Raw genomic sequence first — 22,854 nt, 5'->3', positions numbered from 1 at the left:
TTGAAATTTTGGGAAAGTTCTTCCAGGATGTGGTAGCACGGTCCCAGGTGCAGCATGGAGGTAGGGATAATGTGTGTCTTGAGAAAAAAAAAATCCTCAAACTCCCCAAATCCACTGAGGTCCAGCAGAATTAACTCAGATTGCCCCAAGAAAGCAGCAAGGCAGGAAAACCCCCAATCTGGGATCCCAGTACCACTTTGGTCCTGGTGTGGTCAGAGAGAGGTCTCCTGCAATACCCCACGACACCGGTTTGCAAGCAAAAGTGCTTTGAGCTATAAAGAGGATGGGGATGGAGATCTCCCTGCTGGAAACAGGGGTTGCTCCATGTGATCCGGGGCTGAGACACCCAAAGGAGTCAGGTCTCTGGTTGAGGGTCCTTCCAATGGCCACTGCAGATTTGCGGCTGGGCTGGGGGCTCCTGGTGGCCCCAGGACCCTGCTCAGCCCTGCCTGCTTATCTGAGCTCCTCTCTGAAACCTGCTTGGAAATGCCATTGCCACCTTCCTCTAGCAAAGGGCTGGTGAGGTGCAGTTATCCCTGGGAAGGGACAAATGCTACCAAAGGTGGGGAAAAATCTTCTGAGCAACCCCATGAAAGATAACAGCAGCCAGTAGTGACCCTGGATGGGCTCTGAGTTAGGATGGGGAGATGTTCTGGCTCCTGGATCACACACCAGCGATGGTCACAGCTGCTCCTTTGGAGGAAAGGAGCCATGACTATGGATATTCTTGGATGAGCATCTTTGAGCTTCTAACCCAGCTCCTGAAGTTGCTGGCCGTTGTCTGAGAGGCAGCGACGAGTGATGTTGAGAGCTCCCCTTTGGCTTCAGTTCTTCCCCTTAATCACCTCCAGCTGTTGGCTGAGACACATCAGGATCCACCACTCCAGCAATTCACTCCTCTTTCATTTTCATTTGAAGCTTTCATCTCCTGGGCTGACGTTTTCTTTTCCCCTCCTTCACTGAGACCTGGAAGGCGGCTTCATTTGCCAAATCTTTGGAGCCTTTGGTCATATTTTTGGGCAAGCAAACTCGCTTGCAGACTTCAACGCAAAGAGCTGGGTGGGAAACTCCATTAGAAGGACTTCTTCCTAGCAAGAGCGAGGGAAATCACCACCTGGCCCGCAGTCCTCTCTCCTCTCCCTCTGGCAAACGCTTGTGGGCTCATTTATTGCAGAGGGACGAGGTGTCTCTAAGGGCTGCATGGTCCGTGGAGCTGATGAAACCCTTCAGCTCACGCCCTGCGGTGAGGAAGCAGTGATAGATGGGAGCTATTTCCAAACCGTCCCCCACGGTGGAGGTCCATTAAAAATGATTTCCCCTTGTGCTCTTTGCAGATGCACAAGTGCTGATTCTCAGCAACCTTCGGCTTCCTCCCGCTTGGCTTGTGTCCTGCCTTTCCTTGACCTCCACAGGGTAAGAAGGGCTTGAGTCAGCACCGTTACCTGGTAGCTTAATTAGTGTGGCGGACCAGGGGACATCGCAGGGCAAGACCTGAAGCTTGGCAGGAGTTATTTAACTAGCTTTTTGAAATATATGCAATTCGTTGGGTGGTGCTAAACTCCACCCAGGTTTGACTCAACCCAGGTTTGACTACCCATGGAAGAAGGCTTTGTGCCTGGAGTGGACAGTGAGGGCTTCACCAGCATTTCTCTCCCATCATGCCTCCTTGGAGAGATGTGTTTTGCATCCTTTTGCTCCCTGAGGGCCGCAGATGTTTGCTATGGTCCTTGCAGAATGCTCAGGAGACCCTTGGACCCTGTTTGGCTCGGACCACTGATAGCCCTGCATGCTTCAGAGTGGGTTAGGGACTCACCTTCCCTGATTTTGTTGGTCTGGGGATAGAAGAAGGGGGTTGAGCATGTAAGTACACATGGGATGGGAGCTCTGGGTGTTGACCTGGCCAATGGGTATTTCATGGAAGGTGTGGGGGCACTCAGAAAGTGGGTCCCCCTCTGCCTACCAGAGGGGATGTCTCCATCCCACACCCTGGCATCACATCCCATTGGGGTAGAGGAGCTCTTTAAAAGGGCCAGGGGAACCACTGAAAATATCTCCGGTGGCATTTTGGACTCAGTTGTCACCTGCTCAGAGGAGATCAGCTGAGGAATATAAAAGATGTGGAAAGGTTATTGCTTCTGGCATGGGGCGTGGGTCTAGCATCCACCGGCCCCAAAGGTAGGGCAAAACTTGTACCCCAGAAATCAAGGCCTGGTGTGCCCCTTTGATGCAAGGACCTGGTGTCCCTGATCACCTCTGGGAGCTGCAGGTCTTCAGGCCACAACTAAAGCCCTGCTATTGCCAAAATCACTGGGAACCTGTGATTCAGGTACTTGAGGAAGGGAACATAGGTTGGGGAAAGATGTGATGTCAAAGTAGATTAATTAAGCCTTCCTAAAACCTACTTTCTCCCAGAGGTGATGAGGTCTTTAACTTATTTCAGTGCATCTCCAAAGGGAATTAAACTATATGAAGACTGTAGGTTGCGACAGGGTAAAGTCTATTTAGCTGCATCCACACAAGTGATGGCTGCTCCACCTTTGCAACCATCCCGTCCCTGGTGGTGGGGTGGTGGTCCTCTCTCACTGAAGCTTTCCTGGGGTTGAGAGGAGAGCATGTGTGATGGAGGGAGAAGGTGTGAGCGTGTAGTTTTTATCCATTGCAGCTGCTTCAGGCTGTCCCCATGGGTTGTGCATGCTCTGAATGGTTGGAAATGGAGTGTTCAGCCCTTCCCGGTTGGTGGCTGCAATGAGGTGACTTGGGGACATTGGGAAAGGGCTCGCCCACATACTAGGAGGTCCTGCAGGACTTTGAGGGGGTGTTTGTCAGTGTCAACTCCCACCTGGGCTCTTTGGTGTCTGCAGCTACTGCGGCAGCCTTGCACAGGAGGGTGACAAGGGCCGCTACCCACCTCCACCGTGGGTCTGTCTTCACATGGTTGGGCTTGAACCTCACCCCATTTGACTGAACTGGGTGGCAGTGGATCTCAAAGGTCTCAGGGCACAAGGGCACAAGAGCAGACTGAAAGCAGGGAGGGACTTAATGCTTAACAAACTGCTTTCCTGGGCAGCCAGGCTTGAGACAGATCATCCCCGTGGCTGCAAAGGCAAAAAACCAATCAAAACAAGCCTAAAGACAACCTACATTTGAAGGAATGGCGTATGCACATGGGTCCCCCTCAAAAGTCAATCCTGCTGCCAGAATGACCCATGTAAATGTAAGTCTATTCATTTTTTTCCTGCAGATGACAAAAACTACCTGAGAGAGAAGCTGGAGGTGAATGCATTTCCCGTCATTCAGCAGGTCACCGCTGGAGCCAGGTGGTGAAACCCATCTCCATCTCCTGAGCAGATACTAGGATGTATTTCTATGATTTACCCATAAAATGCTTTGCTGTTGGGAAGGGTCGGTGTGGGACAATGTCCTTGCAGAAGGCAAATCCGCATGCCAGACGTGGAGTCTTCACAGTGATTTTATTAGGGGAAAATAGGAAAGAGAAGGCAGCGCCTAAGAAAGAAAGATGGAAGAAGTCAAACTGCCTGGTTCATCCCTATCAGTCTGCTTTAAAAGCAAACTGGACTGTTTTAGCTGTCACTGGCTGGCTACCGCGGCTTACAGATCCCTGCTTCCGTCTTTGCTTTCCCAGAGGATTGGGGAGTACATTTTGCTGCAAAACTGAAAATGTCACAGCATGAAAATAACCCCAGCTGACCCTGGGGAAGGAGGGAGCCGTGCTACCAACAGCCTGGGGCACCCATGGGAGCTGGATGGTGGCAGAGGGGACTCAAACTCCCAAAAGTTTCTCTGAAAATTACCAAACTTACGAAAAACGCAGGCTTTGTCACGAGCATCCTTGCACGTCTCCCTCGTGCATCTGTCTTTTCAGGAGCAGGACACCTTCCCACCTCTCCGCAGCCTCTCTCGCTCTCACTGAGCTCAATTTCCTTCTGTGAATCATCATTTAAAGCCCAAATGTGGGCAGCCGAAGAGGATCTTATTAAAGTTTCATCACTACAACCATTCCGCTACTGGGAAAAATAAGACACAGCGACTTGTGGTCATATCACACCAGAAGCCTTGAAAGCAAAATGCATGCCCCAAATAGCAGCACAGTTTTGCCTGGCCCGGGGAGGCAAAGGCAATGCGATGCGAGGTCCTATTTACTGCTTCCAGCACCAGAATTGCATAGAGGAGTCAGACACGGATGCACTGTAGGTCCATAGAGGGGCAGAAGGGAGTTTTCTGATTTGCTTTGTCCCTTCTTTAATAATCTCTAAGACTCAATTTGCATTTTCAAGGCTGCGGAGGGAGGAGGACGTTGCTGTGATATGAGATCGCCCATCTCTCCATAACCCTGCAGCGAACGGCCCTTCCTCTCCCGTGAGGATTTTTGGTGGGTTTCTCTTCCCCATAACCCCATTTTGGGGGTGATTTTCACTCCTTCCAACAGCTCAGCAGCAGCAAGTCCCTGCATGTCTCTCCAAGGTGGCCATATAGTGGGCACTGGGGGCTTAGAAAGCCCTGTCACTTCAAGATGGGACGTCAGCAGAGGGAGGAGAGGAGCTGGGGACATGGAGTTTATTAGTTTTGCAGGGGCTGAATTATTGTTTTCCCTTTCTTGCCCTTTTTTCACCTTCTTGGGCCCCGAGTCTCTTGCTGCTGCTGCAGGATCACAGGGGATTTACAGCCCCGGTCATATGCAAAGCACGTGGCTGCCTGTAACGAGCAGTTACCCACCCCACCTTCAGTGTTTCATGTCCTTGGCAATTAATTAGCTCTGCTTTGAGCTTTTGATGCAAATGTAATACCAGAAAGCCTCTTTGGGATAAAATGGGCTGGGGCTATTTTGCAGATTGCTACATATGCTTCTCCAAGAATCGCTCGGGCCGAACCGAAAGACCAACTTCACCACTGACAGCCTTCAGGCATGAAATAAAGCTTGGTTCTTGATGTTTTCCCTCCAAAGGAAGAAAAGAAAAAAGCAATGGAGAAGAAAAAATAATCTTAAATCCTCCAAATTGTCTTCCCCAAGTGTTTGCTGCAATGTTTTTTATCCGCTATCTCTCTGTTGCACCTCCTACCCCTTCTCCAAAGAGGTGTTTGCACCTACCTGTACACGTGGTATGTGCCTGCAGCTACATGGGCATCACATCTCCGGTTGGAAGGAAACATCTAAAATGAAGAAAAAATGTAAAGGGAGGCAGCAGGAGCCTGGATCCACACGCAGGAGAGGCGCCGGCCTTGAGGTGTTTATCCTGACAGTGGGTCTACACGTAAAACCTATTTATACCCCATGGAGTGAAGTATAAAAAGAGCTGCTTCTCCTTTTTCCTGCCTCCGTAAGCAGGGATCGCTGGTGAGCCTCGCTGGTGAGGCTGCAGCAGCTGGACGAGGCAGGTGGGAGAGACATTGCTTAAGAAATGCGATGATTGCTTCTCTACAGATGGGTTATATTGCTCCTCCAGCATTTCTTTGCCACTGGGATCATGGCCATGGGTTGGCCCCTTGGCTTCACGATCCATGGGGAGGTGCTTGGGGTGGTGTCAGGGGCAGGGTGGGGCACATCTGGGGGATGCAGGGCCCATCGCTGGGGCTCAGGGTGCTGGGCTAAGGGATGCCCAAGGCAGGGGATGGGCGAGGAGCCATCCAGAGGAAGCCTGAGGGATCCAATGGGATTTACCAGGGCAGTCTGGGGTGCAAAATGGGGCAGGATGGACAGCCTGAGGCAGGTCCCGCAGGAGCACCGGCTCCCAGATGGGGAGAGTTTCTCCTTGGTTTTCCTCCTAACCCACATGACAACAATGTCAGGGGCAAATCCGTCCCCATTTTTGCTCCTGCTTGTCCCAGCTCAGACAAGCAGAGCTGCGTCCCTGGCACAGAAGGTTTTTCAGGCTTTTTCAGCATTTTCCCTCCTTCTCAAGGATGTTGTGGCTGTTGGGTTGCAATTCCACCCTTGCAGTGGGCAGGGGATAGTACTCACCAGCAGCCTCCCAGTGACGCTGGCAAGAGGCTGTATATACCAATACGGCGATGTAGCGATTCCTATTGCTCCAAAAAGCAATGGATATCACCTAAAAGGGCTGTGGACGGCACGCAAACCTCCACCGCCTCCCACAGAGCCCAAGCATGGAGGATGGGGTGGAGGCTTTTGCAAGATGGACTTGCCAGTGCTCAGGTCCAGCCCTGCATTAACTCACGGCCATTTGCCTCCATGGCATCTCCAGAGCCTAAATTACTCCTGCTCTAAAAATACTGCGTAATTAATTAACCTAGCTGAGCGCAATTCAGGCTAGCGACACGGCGATGAACTTTTTTGTTGCTTTTGACTCCGGCAGGAGCGAAGACAGGGCTTTTTCCAGCTCCCTCCCAAACAGCCTGTCCGCTCCAATCTGCCGGGCGCAGCCAGAGGACGCTGGATGATGCTCGGGGCCCAGCTGTCAGTGCTGTCGGCCATTTCAGGGACTGTATCATTATCAAATTACTAAATTACGCCGGCCCAGCCTCTTCATCTCTCACAATGCATTTTCTTTTGTCAGGGTTGCTAAGAAACTGCCCGTGGACATCGGATGCCGCGATGAGGCGAGTTTCTCTTCTCTGCACTTCCTTGCAAGACTTCGCTGGCTGGATGCACAAGAAACGCCCTCCTGCAAAGGGGCTGAGCATGCTCAAGCTATAGGTGCACATATATTCATAGATATAGACCCATGGGCTCAGCTCTGGAGCCGCGTGATCCGTACGAAACAAGTGATGAGGTCACTCGTGCTCCAAAATTGCCCTCCACTATGCAAACTCCGCAAGGATTTGTGAAGCTGGTTTTATGTGCATTAAAGCTCCAGCTTTTCACACGCTCGGGGCTGACTGCTCGTAGCAATGTTCTTTGCTTAGAAAGGCCTTTCTCCAATGTGTGTTCAGGAATCTTCTGGCTTCGCCTTGTTTGGAGCAGCCCCAGCTCCCTGCGCCTGGAAAGCAGCCGGCTCGCCAGCAAATCGTTCAGCCCTAAAAGTCTCCCCCATCCTGCAATCAAATAATTTCAAGAAACTCAATTAGAGTGACATGACATTTCCAAGGAAACACCGAGGATGCATTCCGGTAATATTTTGGCTCTGCCAAAGCGGTTCAGATGGCAAATCAATAGTAAACATTTAAGGCTAGATGTATTAAAAAAAAAAAATCAATTTATCAATTTCCCATTATGCCTAAGCTCCCAGAGCACTGATGGGAAATTCAAGCTGCATTTAATACACCTAGCAGAGGACTGAACAGCTTGATCTTATATACTTGCCCACAATATTGGTTTTCACTTCTCAAGTCTTCCAGCCGCTTGGCAAATCGGAATTAAGTCACCTGGCTCCCTGGTGAGCTGCTGCTTTGGCCTGTGCCATAAGCACGGTGTATGGTGAAGGGTCTTGAGCCAAATCACCCCCCCTGAGAGACTCTGCCCCTCTCCTTTGGCTACACCTTGACCATGAAACTAAGTGGCCAACTTTGTCCCCCAGACTTGGCTTTGGGATATGTGCACTCCTCACCAAGCTTGGAGCCAAAAGCTGCCAAGAAATTCTGTACGTAAGAAGATGAAGTCCTATTTTAAGTGACGTCACTGGTCTTAAAAGGAAAAAATGAAGGTGTTGTACCATTTGTTTGGTGTCTGGGAATAACGAGGCAGAAAGAGACATTCCTCATGTTCTCAGGCACGTCTCAGGTTCCAGGTCCCCCAGGTCCATTTGCTCACCTACAGCTGCCTCCAGACCCTCACTGTGCTGCTGATTCACAGCTATTAAAATGATCTTCATGCAATTACTATTGCTTATTGTCTCCTCCGACTTGATGTCAACTTAACATGCCTGCCAAGGGATTCACCAGCCCACAGCAATGCACCCTCCTCTTCTCTAATGCCCTGGTGCAGTTGATAGCTGGAGTGGGTCACTGAAATGCGGGGCTGGGCTCCCTGGGGGAGCAACCACAAGATGGAGGAAGGCTTTCTCCTCTTGTTTTTGGTAAATAAGTGCCACTTTGAGTTATTAATGAGTTGGCTGGTGGCAATGGTCCCCAGGAGGGGATGCTGTTGCACCCTGAATAGGAGAAAGGCTCCTGGGAGCATCTCCATTGTCCTGGTGGAAACCCAACATTGCAGCACACGGGGAGGGCAGAGACAGGGCTTGGGAGCAGATGACCAAGAGATGTCCTGGGAGGGTTTGGGGAGCCGAAGGAGGCAGGGGGAGCGTACACTCTGCAGGGCACTGCAATGCCAGCCCAGCTGCGGGGTAGGGGCAGGCCACCCAGTGACCCCCAGCCATGTGCTGGGGACATCGGGTGATTTGCACACCAAATCCACACAAGCGGCAGGTCTGTAGGGCGGAGATGTGCCCCATGCGTCACCGTATCACCAGAGATGGCACAGCCACACGCAGGCTGGCTTGGTAGGACGAGGCAGTAATGAGCAGTCCGGCGTTTCCTCTGACGGCCAACCCGAAGCCTTTCTTCTTAAATCCCCCTCCTTGGGAAAAACCTCCCTACCTTGCTGGGCCAAACGCCACAGCCCTGGGCAGGGCTGGCCAAATGCTGGACCCTGGGTAACACGCAGTCTTGGGCATCCCAAGAGGAGCCAAGGACAGGGAGGCTGGTTTGTGGGGACATCCAGAACTGGGTCAGAATACAGCTGGTGCAAAGTTACTGCAGCCCCATAAATATAGATATATTTTTTGCCATTTCTAGTAAAACGCCACAGGTTTTGAACTGACCTGACACCCTGGGTCAGGTGGTGGTGGACACTCAAGTATGACAACCCCATATTTCTGCTGGAGGCCACTGCTGCCTTCACTGGAGAGACGCTGACAGGGTGAGCGCTACACCAGAGAAAAGGGAGATGCTAGGAGGGTTTTCTTTCTTATAACAATAAATATTATTAATGAGCTTTTTCTGTATTAAATAGTGAGAACTATGACATTGTTAAAGTGTTAATTGGGCTATCGGTCATTTCTCAGCACCGTTTTTACAGTGTGTCCCCTTTTGCCCATATAGGTATTTTTGCTCCACTCCAGCTGTCGGCTCGTTTGCATCAGGAAGGATCATTTGGGTCACAGGGGTTTGCAAGCAGAGATGTCCCAAATCACATCAACATGAGTGAACCTTTCTGGAAGTGCATCCCCAGCCCTTCATATGGCTAAGTTCCTTTTCCCTGCCTCTTTTAAGGCTCTGAAATGCTGTTTGCTCTGCACAATTGTGGGAGTTCAATGACTTGTGCCCTTTGGCAAGGTCCCACCTAAATAAAAATTTTCATACCAGAGTGACAAATGAACTCGTGGGTCATGCGCTCCATTAGGTCTCCGTTTTCTTGTACACAGTGATTATTTTTGTCAATGCAATTTAGGAATGAAGGTTTTTCCTGATGGTTGCAAACGCTTTGCTCCCCTGGATGGTCTCAACTCTCCTGGGCTGATGCAGGAGCTGGAGTTCAAGTCATTCCGTGTCTCCTGGGCTGCTGAGGGCCAGAGGCTGCAACACCTGCACAGCCGGGCACCTTGTGAGCTCCCCAGCCCGGCCGGGGCTCTGCAGACATCGGCATCCTGCAGCCTTCCTCGCAAAGTGCCCCTCATCGCTCTGATGCCAGGGAAAATGTGAAAATGTGGGGTGTTTCTCAGAAAAACACCGGTTTCTCAATGCTGTGGCATCACCTGGAAATGCATAAATGCTTTCTTTTGGGTGACGCTGCACCCGCTGTTTTGCTCAGCCGGAAACATTTTGTTTCTTTTCTGAGGGAATATTTTTCTTGCCATGATACAATACCTGAATGTTGTTCTTGCCGAAGTACATTTCGATACAGAACATCATTTCAAGAGGAGAGGCTGGAAATGTCAGTCTGAAAATGGCACTTGCTTTATTGCCAACATTTACCAAATTCTTTTTTTTGTTTTTTTGAGTAAAAACGATCTTAGCTGTGGGGGGAATAAAAATCCCCCAAAGCTCTGCTGGTCCCTCCTTGGTGCCTGGGACATTGTGGGTAAGGGGAATCCTTCTTCTATCTATGCTACCAGTAGCAATGAGGCAACACTGAAACCAGGGAAATCTGAGCTCAACCTTAGCAAATTGTGCAGAAAACTTTTAATGAAACCCACTGATTTCCTAACCAACTCCCCAGAAATCCCGCTCCACCATGAATCTTCATTTAGCCATATGTTCCCACCAAGGGTGTTTGGAGGAGGAAAGACAATTCCCGGTGCAATCCTTGAAGATGCAATGCAATGTACATTCTTTAATGAAAATATTTTTTGTCTATATGGGGCAGAAGAGTGACCGTTTATAGAAGTCTTGGGCATGTCTAGTGGGGACCTGTTATGGCAAAAGGAATCACGGCTTGCACCCGTGGATGCTCACATTGCCAGGGCACAGCAGGGCTCCCCAGGCAAAGGACTGGGAGCCCAAAATGCCAGCACCAAAATGTTGGGGAGAGCCCTGCGAAGCCGGTAGCATGGGCAGCAATGACATGGTCAACCGACCCACACCACATCTGAGAGGTGTCATTTTAAGACACCATGTTTCCTACCTGGTTGCAACACGACAGCAATTTTCCTCGCTCATGGGGAAGGCAGAGCCTTTTACTTCTGCTGTTTCTTTGGCAAACTGCAAATATTTCAAAAGCCAGGGGAGACTTTTGTACCGTCGGAGCTGCCGTGACCCTTCCCAGAGGCTGGCATGCTGTCCCATGATGTGTGCTCAGAGGAGATGCTATTGGATAGGACCCTCTCAGCTGGGTCCATGTGGTCACCAAAACCCAGAGGCTTAGCCTCCCACTTGTTGGACTTCCACACCTCTCCAGGCACTAGCTCCAAACACCTTGAGGACCTGGGGGTGGCATTTTGCAGGGACAAGCCTGGTTTTGAACCCTGTTTTCTTCTTACCATACAGTTTGGGATGGCTCCTCTTTACCTGTCCAGGGAATGGTCAAGTGAAGGAGAAGGTGGGACTGGCTAAAGGCCATGGGGAGTTTAGGGTCAAGCCGAAAGGCCACGGGATGGGGCTCAACCTGACTACCCAGTCCGAAATGGGGAAATAGAAATTCTCAACTTTCTCTCTGCCTTTCTCAAGAGTTACCGCTTCTAGGTGAATTATGAACTAGAAATATACACGGCAGCATTAACACACTTTTATTTTACAAAAATAAACTCAGGGTATGTGTTGCCTGGTTTGGCACAGTAGTCCTACTGGGCAAGTGGTACAGTCGTGAGCCTCTGGACATCTCCACTTTCCTGAGCAATCAGGTGTTTCTTCTCCTCATACCACTTTATTTCCTGCTCATTACAGTTTTACAACATCTTTTTTCAAACATCCCTTGCCTCTTCACGTTAAATGGTTTGTCTTGCTTGTCCAGTCTCTGAGGTGTCCTGGAGGCACTTCTCGCAGCTCAGTTTCTCTTTGATTTAAACAAGGCAATTGCAGCTGATCACCTCCTTCTGACTGGTTTTCAAAAGCGAGGAAAGAGAAAACAAAGGGGATGTTGGAGGTTGGCTGCAGCTTGGGCTTCTTCTTGGACTTCCCATGCTCACAGTGGCTCAGGAGGTCCCTGATACCATGGGATTGTCTATGCCAGGTCATAGAATCACAGGATCATAGGATCATAGAATCAGAATCATTTAGGTTGGAAAAGACCTTTAAGATCATTGAGTCCAATCGTAAACCTAACCCTGCCAAGTCCACCACTAAACCATGTCCCTAAGTGCCACGTCTACACGTCTTTTACATACCTCCAGGGATGCTGACTCCACCACTTCCCTGGGCAGCCTGTTCCAATGCTCAATAACCCTTTCAGTGAAGAAATTTCTCCAATATCCAATTTAAACCTCCCCTGGCACAACTTGAGGCCGTTTCCTCTCATCCTATCACTTGTTACTTGGGAGAAGAGATTGACCTCACCTCGCTACAACCTCCCTTCAGGTAGTTGTAGAGAGCAAGAAGGTCTCCCCTCAGCCTCCTTTTCTCCAGGCTAAACAGCCCCAGTTCTCTCAGCCGCTCCTCACAGGACTTGTTCTCCAGACCCTTCACCAGCTTCATTGCTCTTCTTTGGACACGCTCCAGCACCTCAAGGTCTTTCTTGTAGTGAGGGCCCAAAAGTGAACACAGGATTCGAGGTGTGGCCTCACCAGGGCCGAGTACAGGGGGACAATCACTTCCCTGGTCCTGCTGGCCACACTATTTCTGGTACAAGCCAGGATGCTATTGGCCTTCTTGGCCACCTGGGCACACTGCCGGCTCATATTCAGCGGCTGTAGACCAACACCCCCAGGTCCTTTTCCGCCAGGCAGCTTTCCAGCCACTTTTCCCCAAGCCTGTAGCGTTGCATGGGGTTGTTGTGACCCAAGTGCAGGACCCAGCGCTTAGCCTTGTTGAACCTCATACAATTGACCTCAGCCCATCGATCCAGCCCGGCCAGATCCTCTGTAGAGCCTTCCTACCCTCAAGCAGATCAACGCTCCCGCCCAACTTGGTGTCATCTGCAAATTTACTGAGGGCATTATTGTACTCATCCAAATTATTGATAAAGATATTAAACAGAACTGGCCCCAATACTGAGGCTTGGGGAAGACCACTTGTGACTGGCCGCCAAGTGGATTTAACTCCCTTCACCACCACTCTTTGGGCCTGGCCATCCAGCCAGTTTTTTTACCCAGCGAACAGTACGCCCATCCAAGCCATGAGCAGCCAGTCTGTCCAGGAGAATGCTGTGGGCAACAGTGTCAAAGGCTTTACTAAAGTCCAGGTAGACAACATCCACAGCCTTTCCCTCATCCACTAAGCAGGTCACCTTGTCATAGAAGGAGATGAGGTTAGTCAAGCAGGACCTGCCTTTCATAAACCCATGCTGACTGGACCTGATCACCTGGTTGTCCTGTACATGCCTGTATGTCACGTCACAATACCTCAGACATCCATAAAGCAAATGTCCTGATCTGGGCCAGCTCCTGGCACCATTTAGGGTCAGCCAGGAGAAATGGGCACGTAGAGGACACATGGTCCTGACTTGGTTTTGGATGAGTCCCACTCCCCAGTGGTTGCTTCTCCCCACAAAGGGAATGCAGGCACAGTGCTGGAGGTATCTACAGCTGCTTTGTGAAGCCTACGCTGTCTCTTAATGCTTATGCCTCGGGTAAAGGGTTGATGGGCAAGAGGTTCACTTATTACCTGGTCCTGCTGGGACTGGATTTAAAGCACTGAGAGTGGCTTCCCCTCATGCAGTACATCATTGCAAAGAAGCAGGCCACCAAACGTGGGCACTGACCAGGCTAAATGGGCCAACTGGTCTACCTTGACTGCCCTTATGGTCAACAAAGAAAGATGGGCTCCCGACGGAGCCCAAGGAGCGATGCTAACCCTTGCAGCAGGGGGGACAGAAGAGGGCAACCAGTTTGGGCTGGCTGCACTGGGGCAGCAAATCCCTCCTTCCTGGCCAGTCAATACACACTCCTTCTCCCCAAAGAGCACTTCAGCTCTCCAGAATGTCCTTGCCTGTCCTAAACTGGGCTTAGAGCAATGAATATTTGCACTGCCTTCTTCCCTGCAGAATAGGAAGCCCAGGCTGTGCAAAGTTCATTGCATATCAGAAATATTCAAGTGGATGACAAAAGACTGTGCAATGGTCTTGATTTTATGCATAATAGGTACCAGCATAAAACACAACCAACAAAATACAGACCACCTGAAAACTCTGAAATGAACCTGAACTTACAGATCCCTGCCTTTAATTTCTTTCTCTTTTTTAAAATGCCTTTGAAGACAGAGCAGATGAATCTCACCAGGGTTTTTTTTAATGTATTGTTGAGAATTAATGCATTTCTCCTGGTTCCCAGAGGTGTTGTCTCCATGCAGAGGAAAGGCTGAGAGAGGAGTATCTTTCTAGGAAGGCTGGTTTCAGCCACAGCTTGTGCACTGCTTGGCAGCAGTAGTGTTTGCATTACTGTCAGGACCCGCAGGAGCCCGTTTCCCCTGCAGTGAGCTACCACGTGCCTGGACAGGAGGAAGAGCCACGCAGGCTGACCCCACGAACCCTAGATCAGGCAACAGGAGCCCAGAGGGGCTTCCAGGAGTGAGTTTTGGCCATTGAAACCCTGGATGAGGTGTGACCCCAATCCAGGGGTGTTTGGGACTGCTCATGGTCTAGATCAGGGCAGCTCCACCAGCTTCAGGTTCTGCCTGGGGTCCTCGGTGGCTGGAGAACCCAGAGAGGTGCTTGGATGGACCAGTTCAGGGTTCAGAGGGCACCAGCCCCCAAATTCCTGCAAACCTCAGCCCTCAGAATGCATGAGGTGACCGAGCTTGAGGTGTGCAAACTATCAGGACCCAGTGCTGGTGCCCACGGGGACTCTCCTTATCACCCACAGGTCCACCTGCATCCCAGAAGCGGACGTGGCCCAAGGGAGGAGATGTCCAGGAGCTCCTAGGAGAGGCTGGGGGGGGACCAAAGGGAGCTGGGAGTGGGAGGGGAATGAGACCTTGCAAACTAGAGGTATCCCTCCAAGTCCTTGCTTGGTCCTGGTAGGGCACCATAAGGCAATGGAGGTGGGTGGATCATGGATGGGTTTTTCTGCTTTGACCTCACTCTTGGTTGGAGGAAGAGGAGGGTTGGAGGGCTCAGGGGCTGCCTTACCTGCTGAGGTTTTGCACCGCCGCTCGCACTTCCACTTGGTTTCGAAGCGGTTGTTGTTCCCCCGGCATCCCCCAAAGATGAAGGGCCGGCAGGCGTTTGCCTCTGGGTGGTAATACCAGAGCAGGGCGTAGTGCCGGCAGGAGCCCTCATCCATCGGCTGCAGGCAGGGGGCTGCAGGGAAACACCCCCCCCACCCACTTGCGTGTTGGACCCAGGTGGGAAAAGGCCACATTCTGCCACCCCGATTCCCCACCAGGCAAATGTGTGGGGCTGGTCCAGGGACTCCCACTGCCCCACAGTCAGCACCTTACCCCAAAGCAATGGGGCTGTCAGAGCAAAGGGGGCAGCAAGGACCAAGGGGGGGCATCTGGCAGCGGATTTCCATAGTGGGACAAGCACAAGGCTCCTTGCTGCTCCATGGCACTGTCCAGCCCTGTGGTGCCCATCATGGTGGTCTCTGACCTTTGCAAGGGTGTGATTAACCCCTGGGTCCTGGGGCGGGCAGGGGGTGTCTTTGCAGGGGTGGTTGCTTTCGGGGTGTTGCCTGGGGGACTCTCACTGTGCATTTTGCTGGTGGGGCTGGACCACACTGGATGGGATGAAAACACCCTCCAGTTTGTTCACCACCAGCTCAACGCCCTGGGGCAAAAGCAGCTGCTTTAAGCCAAGTCCAAAACTGAGTTTTGAGCCTCTGTTTGCTGGCACGTGTAACTCTTTCAGCGCCGTGTCCCCTTGCTCTCAGTGCCAAAAAGCACTTCCCACCCGAGAAGTGACTTCCCTAAATGTCACTTAATTCAGTGCATTTCACCTGGTAATTGACTGTGGGCTTCTCGCCGCTTGTGCTGAGAGGGACCCGTTATCTGCTGTGACCGGGGAGCCGCTGGGGAAGCAAATGGAAATCACACGTAATGAGGGCACGCAAACAAATTAGCCACCATTTAAATATAGATCATTGGAGCCTTACATGACTTTCCGCCGGCTAACAAGTTCTCTTAATAAATGTCACAGAGCAATTGGCGAGGGGAGGGAGAAACCGGCGGCAATAAAATTCTTAATGGTGTTAAACAACTCAGTCAGAAAGGTTGGGTGTTAGTCAGAGAAAATGGAAGTATTTGTGGTTGTTTGCAGGAGATAAATGTCAGGCCGGAGTTTTGTAAATCTGCGAGCTTTGAAAAGCCAGGAGCGATTGTAATCTGGCAATAATAACCCTCCGATTGCAGAATCCTGTTAACATTTAGAGCGCCTATCCTCACTCATCACTTAGCGGAGGGATTTATGAGCCCTCCTGCCTCAGACCCGGGCTTTAATGGGATTGTCGGCTGGCGACGGCTGCAGCTGTGATTCAATAACATGTGGTATGCCCCATCGATCTGAAACTGTCCAGATCCCAAATGCTGCCCTGATATAAAGTGAGTTTAAACCCAGATGGATGATGTCTTCGACGCATGACACAGACATCAGGAGAGTGCTTGGGGGTGGGCAAGAGGAAGGCAGCGATGGTTGGGGTCTGGTTCTAGGCTTAGCTGGATTTGGGGGATTTGTTTGGTCCTTAGCAGATTACACGGGGGAAAAATGGAGGTCATCATCAATGGGTTTGGCTTAAAACTCTTCCCAAAGCTCTGGAAAGGGCCATCATGGGTAACAGAGGTCAATGCATATGAACTGTAGGTCAACAGCTTGTATAGGCTACGACTTGTTTTGGGGTGTAAAGTATGTAACATCGGGGTGTCTTGCTCAGTATGAAAGTGCAATGTGTTTTTCTTAAAAATTATTTCTAGGGTAGAAGGACTGGTTGGCCAACCCATGTGCTGATTGGCCAACCGGTGAGCTGACTGGCCAGCTTTTGTACTGATTGGCCACTCAGCTGCTGCATGGCTAGTCTGCAGAAAGCTTTGCCCCATAGATGCTGGGGGACCAGAGCTTGTGCAGGAGCTTTGCAGGGGCACAGGACGTTGCATTTTAGATGGCTCCCTTCTGCTGAGATGCATCTGGCCCTGTGAGTACCTTTTTCTGTGAGATGAAGCACTGATGCCGTCCCCCTGCCTGTGTCAAAGGCAGCTCCATCCATGCTACCCAACCCTCCTCCTCCTGGTGACAAAATCTGAGCAGCCACATCTTAATTTCTGACTTGCTGAATTGCAAGAAATGAGTTTGAACTCTCCCTCCTTTTGAGTCCTGCCCTGCCTTCCAGTGTATTTGGACTTTGTGCACAAAGTGCAGAAAGCCCTCCACAAGCAAGCCCATAATTCCCTATTCCAGCCCCACCCCCAGCCCTTCTGCATCATGTTTTCACTCTCTGTCTCCTATAAATCAAGATTCTTCTAGGGAACGGTGTCCCTGCCCATGGCAGGGGGGTTGGAACTAGATGATCTTTAAGGTCCCTTCTAACCCAAACCATTCTATGATTCTATGATCTGTGACTCAAAGCCAAGCCCTGAGGAGGTCAGAGGGTCCATGGGTGGCTGTGGCACAGATTTGAAGATGTGATGGGCCTGGAGGAGGGCAGCTCATATGGGTCCTTCTGGGTGAAGGTAATTTCCAGGTTGCTGCTAAAATTTAGGGCAGAGCTACCCAGAAACCCCTCAAGCCGGTCATGTCAAAGGCTACTTGTTGTGTCCATCAGCATCCCAGGGGACGGGCAGGCCCATAGGGCCTGGAAAAGCCACCACAAGCCATTATCCCATGGGCATAGGAGAAGGAGGATATCCGACTGGTAGCTTTTCTGTGCCAAGGGGACCATATTGCTCATCAGGTCTGCATGAAGCTGGGCCAAGCATTCCCTCATCGTAATACTCGCTACAGTGGTTCACGGTCAGAAGAAAGGGTAGATGATCTGAAATGCAGCTAAAACTGCCCCATCCTGTCCTCTCCCTGGAAAGATGGCTGTTCTCAGTAAGGCATTAATGGATTTCCCTGTATCCATCGGGCTCATCTCCTGGGCTCTTCCACCAGGACATTGTGTCCCAAGGCATCCCAAGGTGGTCGTGGAGCCTCCTGGAAAACCACTCCATTGGCTGTGCCTACAGAGTGAGCCATGAACCTCCCTCCAGCCCATGGGCAAGTAGCAGGACATAGTTCACCTCCCTATGGCTGAGCAGCCTTCATCCCCAGAAATGATGGTTGCACCTTGGCTGCCTGGTGCTGCTCAAGATCCTACTGGGAGCTTGATAATACCTAAAAGCATGGCCAGTCTTGGATCATGCTCTTGCCCTGTCCAGTTGCCTGGTGTAGAGGTAGATGCAGTGTGAGGAGATGCCACAAACTCACTGGTGTTCGTGTACAGGCAGGTCTGTATTGGATGTGTCTTCAGGGCAGGACCTTGGCCTGTCTCTCTCCCCCTCTCTCTTGGGCAACACAAAAGGACAGAAATAGAGCCGGTTGTTTTCCCATTAGCTGTAATCAGTAGTTTTACCCATTAAAGGGTTCATGAGGCCCTGGGCAGAAATAGTCTGTAATAGCTCAAGTGTTTGGTCTCAGAGATGTAATTTCTGGCTGGTAGGAAGCTTTTCTAGAAGTTGCAAAGGACATGGTGGGGAGAGGGGGACAAAATCAGCCTGAAAACAGCTGTCTCCTTCCAGCTTTTCAAAATGCATCCTTTTGAAGGTGGTGATCATCACTGAGGCCACACATATTTGGCTTTTTCCTCACCCAGTGCCCCTTCCAGGGGCATCAGCTCACCTCATCTCCGAGCCACAGACCAGCCCTTTTCAGCACAGGGGCATCGCAGCGTGGGAGCCCTCATTGGAAATCCCATCACTGCCCTATTTCTGCCCAGTCCCAGGGAAGAGGATTTAGCACTGGGTTCACAGAGTGCTCCAGAAGATGCCAGCTGCCACGGTCAGAAAGGTGGAAAGCATGCAGCCACGCAGCTGCACTTACCTGCAATAAGTGAAGGTGGTTCCATGAAGGGCTTCACTGAAGTCACCAACGTGGTCATGCTCTGAGTTTTGTTAAGCGTTTCTTCCTGGCTTTCACCATCCCTTCTGGTGTGTTCCCGAGGCTGAAAATACCCTTGGAGCTGCCTGTTGACTTCAGCTTCCTCCAGACCTGCGGATTTAATTGCTGGGTCAGTGAGGATGAATTCTGGCGGCACAGTCTGAAAGCCACCATGCTTTGATAAATGGTTGTAGCTCAACAAAATTACTGCAACTGCACAACACGGCGTGGGAGACAAGTCACAACACAATGTTTCGTTGGTCAAAGCCCACAGACCACTGGGGTATGTGGTCAAGGTAGGAAACCTATTTCCAGATCACATATGCTCTAGAGAAGGGTATGCAATTAAGGAGAGATTGTACTGTCTACTGTCTTCTCAAGGAAGGGAGCAGGGGACATGCTGAACTTATTCAGAATAAAAGCTGGTTTTGAGGAAGTGGTTCCCAAGAAGTGTGCTGGGCTTCCTCAGGATCTCCATGACTGCATGGACATGTGTCAGTTGGGATGGAGTCATAATCAAAACTACATGGATAATTAAATGCTGCTGGATCAGCATCTCCATGAGATAGGTCTCCTGAAGTGCTGAGCACTGCCAGTCTTCTCAGGTAAGGCTTGTTTACTAAAAGGCTGGGAATCCACAAAAAGAGTGAGCTAAGTTATGCACATCCAGCTGTATGTCTGGATGCATGTGAGGCTGTGGCTTCATCATCCTTCATACTGGGTATGTCTGATGCCCAGTGCCTTGAGGGACAAGCGTGATCTGGAGCAGGCTGGTAGGCACATTAGCAGAGCAGCTATTTTAGGAGTTTTGGTTTTATGGTGGATGTACAGAGTTTGCAGGTAGAGGACAGTAGATCTAGTGGAGCCTGGCTGTGCAAAGTTAACCCAGAAACCTGTTTTGAAGCAATATGTGGACCAGCAGACTGAATTAATCCCAGATTAATGCTCTGTGGTGTGTCCACTGTGGTTTTGATCCGGCTTTGCTTTCCTTTGCTAACTTACTGTTTTATCTAAAGGATGCTCTGAGCATGAGGGATGGAGAGGATGACATGCTCCTGGCTGAAGGATCGCCCAGCCAGATCACAGGCAGGGCCCTTGGGTAACACTTGAGTCACGAAGGCAAAACGCTTCAGCGAGGGTTGTCCTTTGCAGGAGCATGGAGGCTGCTGTGTCCAAGAGTATTCACTATGCAGGATTCATTTGCTCTGATTTATTTACATTACAGAAGCAAATGGAGGCTGGGGCAAGGGCAGGATCCCAGGTACGGGACCATGGATAGACATCAGGGAGAGATGATCTCTCCCCGGAAAGATTTGCTTTCTAAACACAGAGCAGGAGGGGAAACAGAGCCCAGAAAGGACTATGTCATGTCTAGCATAATTGGGAATATCCCACACCAAGAGAATTCCCAGCTACTCCAGGCACCTACAACTGTATTGGCTTCTTACATCCAGGGCAAGGATGCTGCTTCTTGACCCACCTCTCTGTTTAGAAAGTCCTTGCTTTGTAAAATGCTCTGCTTTTGTACACTATGAAACAATGTGTTATGAAGGCTAAAAAAAATTATAATGTAACAGTTATGAAGGAAAAATTAAAGCAAATCCATTCCTGGAGAACATGAGTTCACTGCAATTTAGAGTCAAATTGCTGCTCTGAAGTTCGTCCTTTATCTATTCCTGTTTAAAACATTAAAAACAAGCTGTGGTGACGGACCCTTTCCAGGTCTAACGATGACCTTGAAATGTAGTAGGAAACATTCAGGTTAGATGAGATGTCCCAGGGCAACTGAGGCATCAAAGCTGGGTTGACAGATATGACACAGACCTACGAGCCACCTGTGCCCATAGAGAGGATCCAGTAGGATACATAATCTGGCTTATATATGGGCAACTAGATCAACACCCAGGGATGAGGATCAGATCCAGAGTTGGGAACTTTCTTCTAGGTGCCTTCATGTGAGCTGAGTGTCTTCAAAACCTACTATGGCCAGCTGAGATCCAGAACCTGGTTCAGTATCTCCCGTTGAAAAACTAGACCCTGAATCACTTGCCCACATGTAGGCAAAGACATGGAGGAACCAAGTCCTTCCTGAAGCACAGAGCATGAGCCCCTGACTGAACGTGGGGGTCTACCTTGGGGTTGGCAGATTGGCCCTCCAGACTCCGTGGACCATATGGATTAGATCTCCACAACGGGAGCTTAAATGATGAATAGACACCTGCACTGTAGGCACCTCACTGGAGCTTATCATGTTGATGGTTTGGGATGGTGGAGCAACAGGATCTGTTTTGTGGGCAGGGGGAGGTGCTCCTGTGGGTGCAGCTTTTAAAGCTGGGTGTCAGGAGTAGCTTTGATCCTGTCTTGCAGTAAAGGGTGGAAGCAGGAGACCTCTTGGTGTCCCTCTCAACCCTGTTTTCTCAGATTCCTCTCAAGACCCCCCAGAGCCAGGGTCTAAAAGCAGTCAGTGATCCAGGGTCATTTTCTGCACTGAATCACAGCAAAAAGCACTTATTCTTAACAACATCTTTTCACTTGCATTTTCAGGCTGTTTTGGGGCAAGGAGAACATCCTTTACTCTACTTTATGAATTCACATACATTTCTGTGTAGGTGTTAGCAGCCTTACCCCTTTCCATGAGCATCCTTCCCAACTCACCTCCACAATCTGCAAACATAAGACAGACAGGGCATAGTTTGTTTGCTACTTCTTCTTTCCCTATGTAAATAAGATTTTTCAACAAAATCATTATTTTTACAGGCAGCACATGCTTTCATGGACTACTTTTCATCCTTTTTTTCCTCTCTTCAAAGCATTCAAATACCCCCTAACATCTCTGGGCAGAAACGAGTGCGACTCCAGCTCTTAATGCCTGAAGCATCTTTGCAAGAGGTGGTGAACCCAAACCCTCCTTGGCCATAGGCAGACCCCAGGGAGTGGGGCAGGAGTGGGGCAGCTCTCTGCTGGCCCTCAGGTAGCTGGACCTCTGCAGGGCAAGGAAAGCAAGATCTCAAAAGCCTGACACCCTTGTGATGTCGGGATTCTCGGGTAAAAACATCCCCAAATGCGGTGTTTTTTGTTACTGTTTTGGCGCTGGTTGGCAGTTACTCACTGCCGAAGAGGAGAGGTCTGTGTATCAAGAAGTGCCACAAAGTAGACATGAATTAAAAGGTTGTTATTAGGCAAAATGCATCTCCAAACTTTCCTCCGTGACCCAGTGCCTTTCGCCAATCAGCGGGGAAATGGAGATGACCAGGGAGGAAAGCTTTGCTGACAAAAACATGGGGGAAGAAACGGGAAGAGAGAGGGTTTAAAGGGAAAAAAATTAAGAGTTTGAGTAGGAGGTCAGGACTATGGCAGAGACCTTGCAGCCCAGAAGCCCGCACTTGTCTCCGAGCGTGGAGAAGCGACGCATCTCCACTTGCTGCTAATGGGGTGATATTTGCTCTGCCGAGCCAGCATGTGCCGGCACTCAAATTGCTCCAATTTAGTGGCTGGCAGGTGTCAGAGCGGTGGCCCCGAACGCAGCTCGCTGCCCGACTTACCGCATCTGCCTCTCATTTCGCTCCTGACCACCTCTTTCACCTCTTCTTCCTGTGCCACGGAGGGAAAGCAGAGGTTAGTGGTGATTTTCTACCCCGGCACCATCTCCCTCCACTCTGTGCCCCGTCCCAACTCTGCTTGCCCTAACCGGAGGTGGCCTCTGGTGAAACCACCTCAGCTTGGGTATGGCCGAGATCACACGTGCATTTGGTGTCACAGGGACCTCGGTTCAAGATTTGTGGCTCATCAGGGAAATGATTCCCTTTGCAAGTTCATGGCCATCCTGTAGCCAGCTCCTTTTACCATGAGGAGCAGGGATCCCCAGCCCAACGTGAGGACCATGGCACACCTCAAGCCTGGGTTGGCTTTCCAATGAGTCTCCCCATCCTTTTGGCACTGTCCTTGAAGCCATGGTCTCTCAGATGTCCCTTACCTCTGAGAAGCTTCATCAAGCCACCTGCATCCATGCAAAGGGGCTACTCAAATTATACTGCAGGCTTGACCCATGGAAATGGGCTGTAGCACTAGATTTATGAGATGTAGCTGCACCTCATTTTGTTCTTCTCTGCTTCTTTACCAGCTAACCCACAGAATGAGACATCTTGTCTCATGGATTTTGTGTCTATCCTTCACCCTTGGGCCACCCAGCTGCCACTGTTTCAGTTGAGCATCTTCCATGTGCGATGGTTGGTGTCCTACTGCACTTCACGTGGTCGCCACCTCTTATCCTTTGTAGGGATGACAAA

At 50.4% G+C, this 22,854-nt stretch overlaps 1 protein-coding gene across 1 annotated transcript in view; it reads right to left on the bottom strand.

Moving 5' to 3' along the window:
- Positions 1 to 11,125: 11,125 nt before the first annotated feature.
- The window catches only part of LOC127024529 (collagen alpha-1(VII) chain-like), a 107,119-nt gene continuing 95,390 nt past the window's right edge, over positions 11,126 to 22,854 (bottom strand). The window contains 6 exon segments of the mRNA XM_050909132.1: positions 11,126 to 11,448; positions 14,633 to 14,803; positions 15,441 to 15,512; positions 18,512 to 18,679; positions 21,194 to 21,232; positions 22,111 to 22,159. Of these exon segments, the coding sequence (XP_050765089.1) occupies positions 11,435 to 11,448; positions 14,633 to 14,803; positions 15,441 to 15,512; positions 18,512 to 18,679; positions 21,194 to 21,232; positions 22,111 to 22,159 (513 nt within the window). The 3' untranslated portion in view covers positions 11,126 to 11,434.

This window comes from Gymnogyps californianus, chromosome 1 (genome assembly GCF_018139145.2).
Source record: "Gymnogyps californianus isolate 813 chromosome 1, ASM1813914v2, whole genome shotgun sequence".
Classification (NCBI taxonomy): Eukaryota; Metazoa; Chordata; class Aves; order Accipitriformes; family Cathartidae; genus Gymnogyps; species Gymnogyps californianus.
This window is presented reverse-complemented; position numbering and strand designations above follow the sequence as displayed.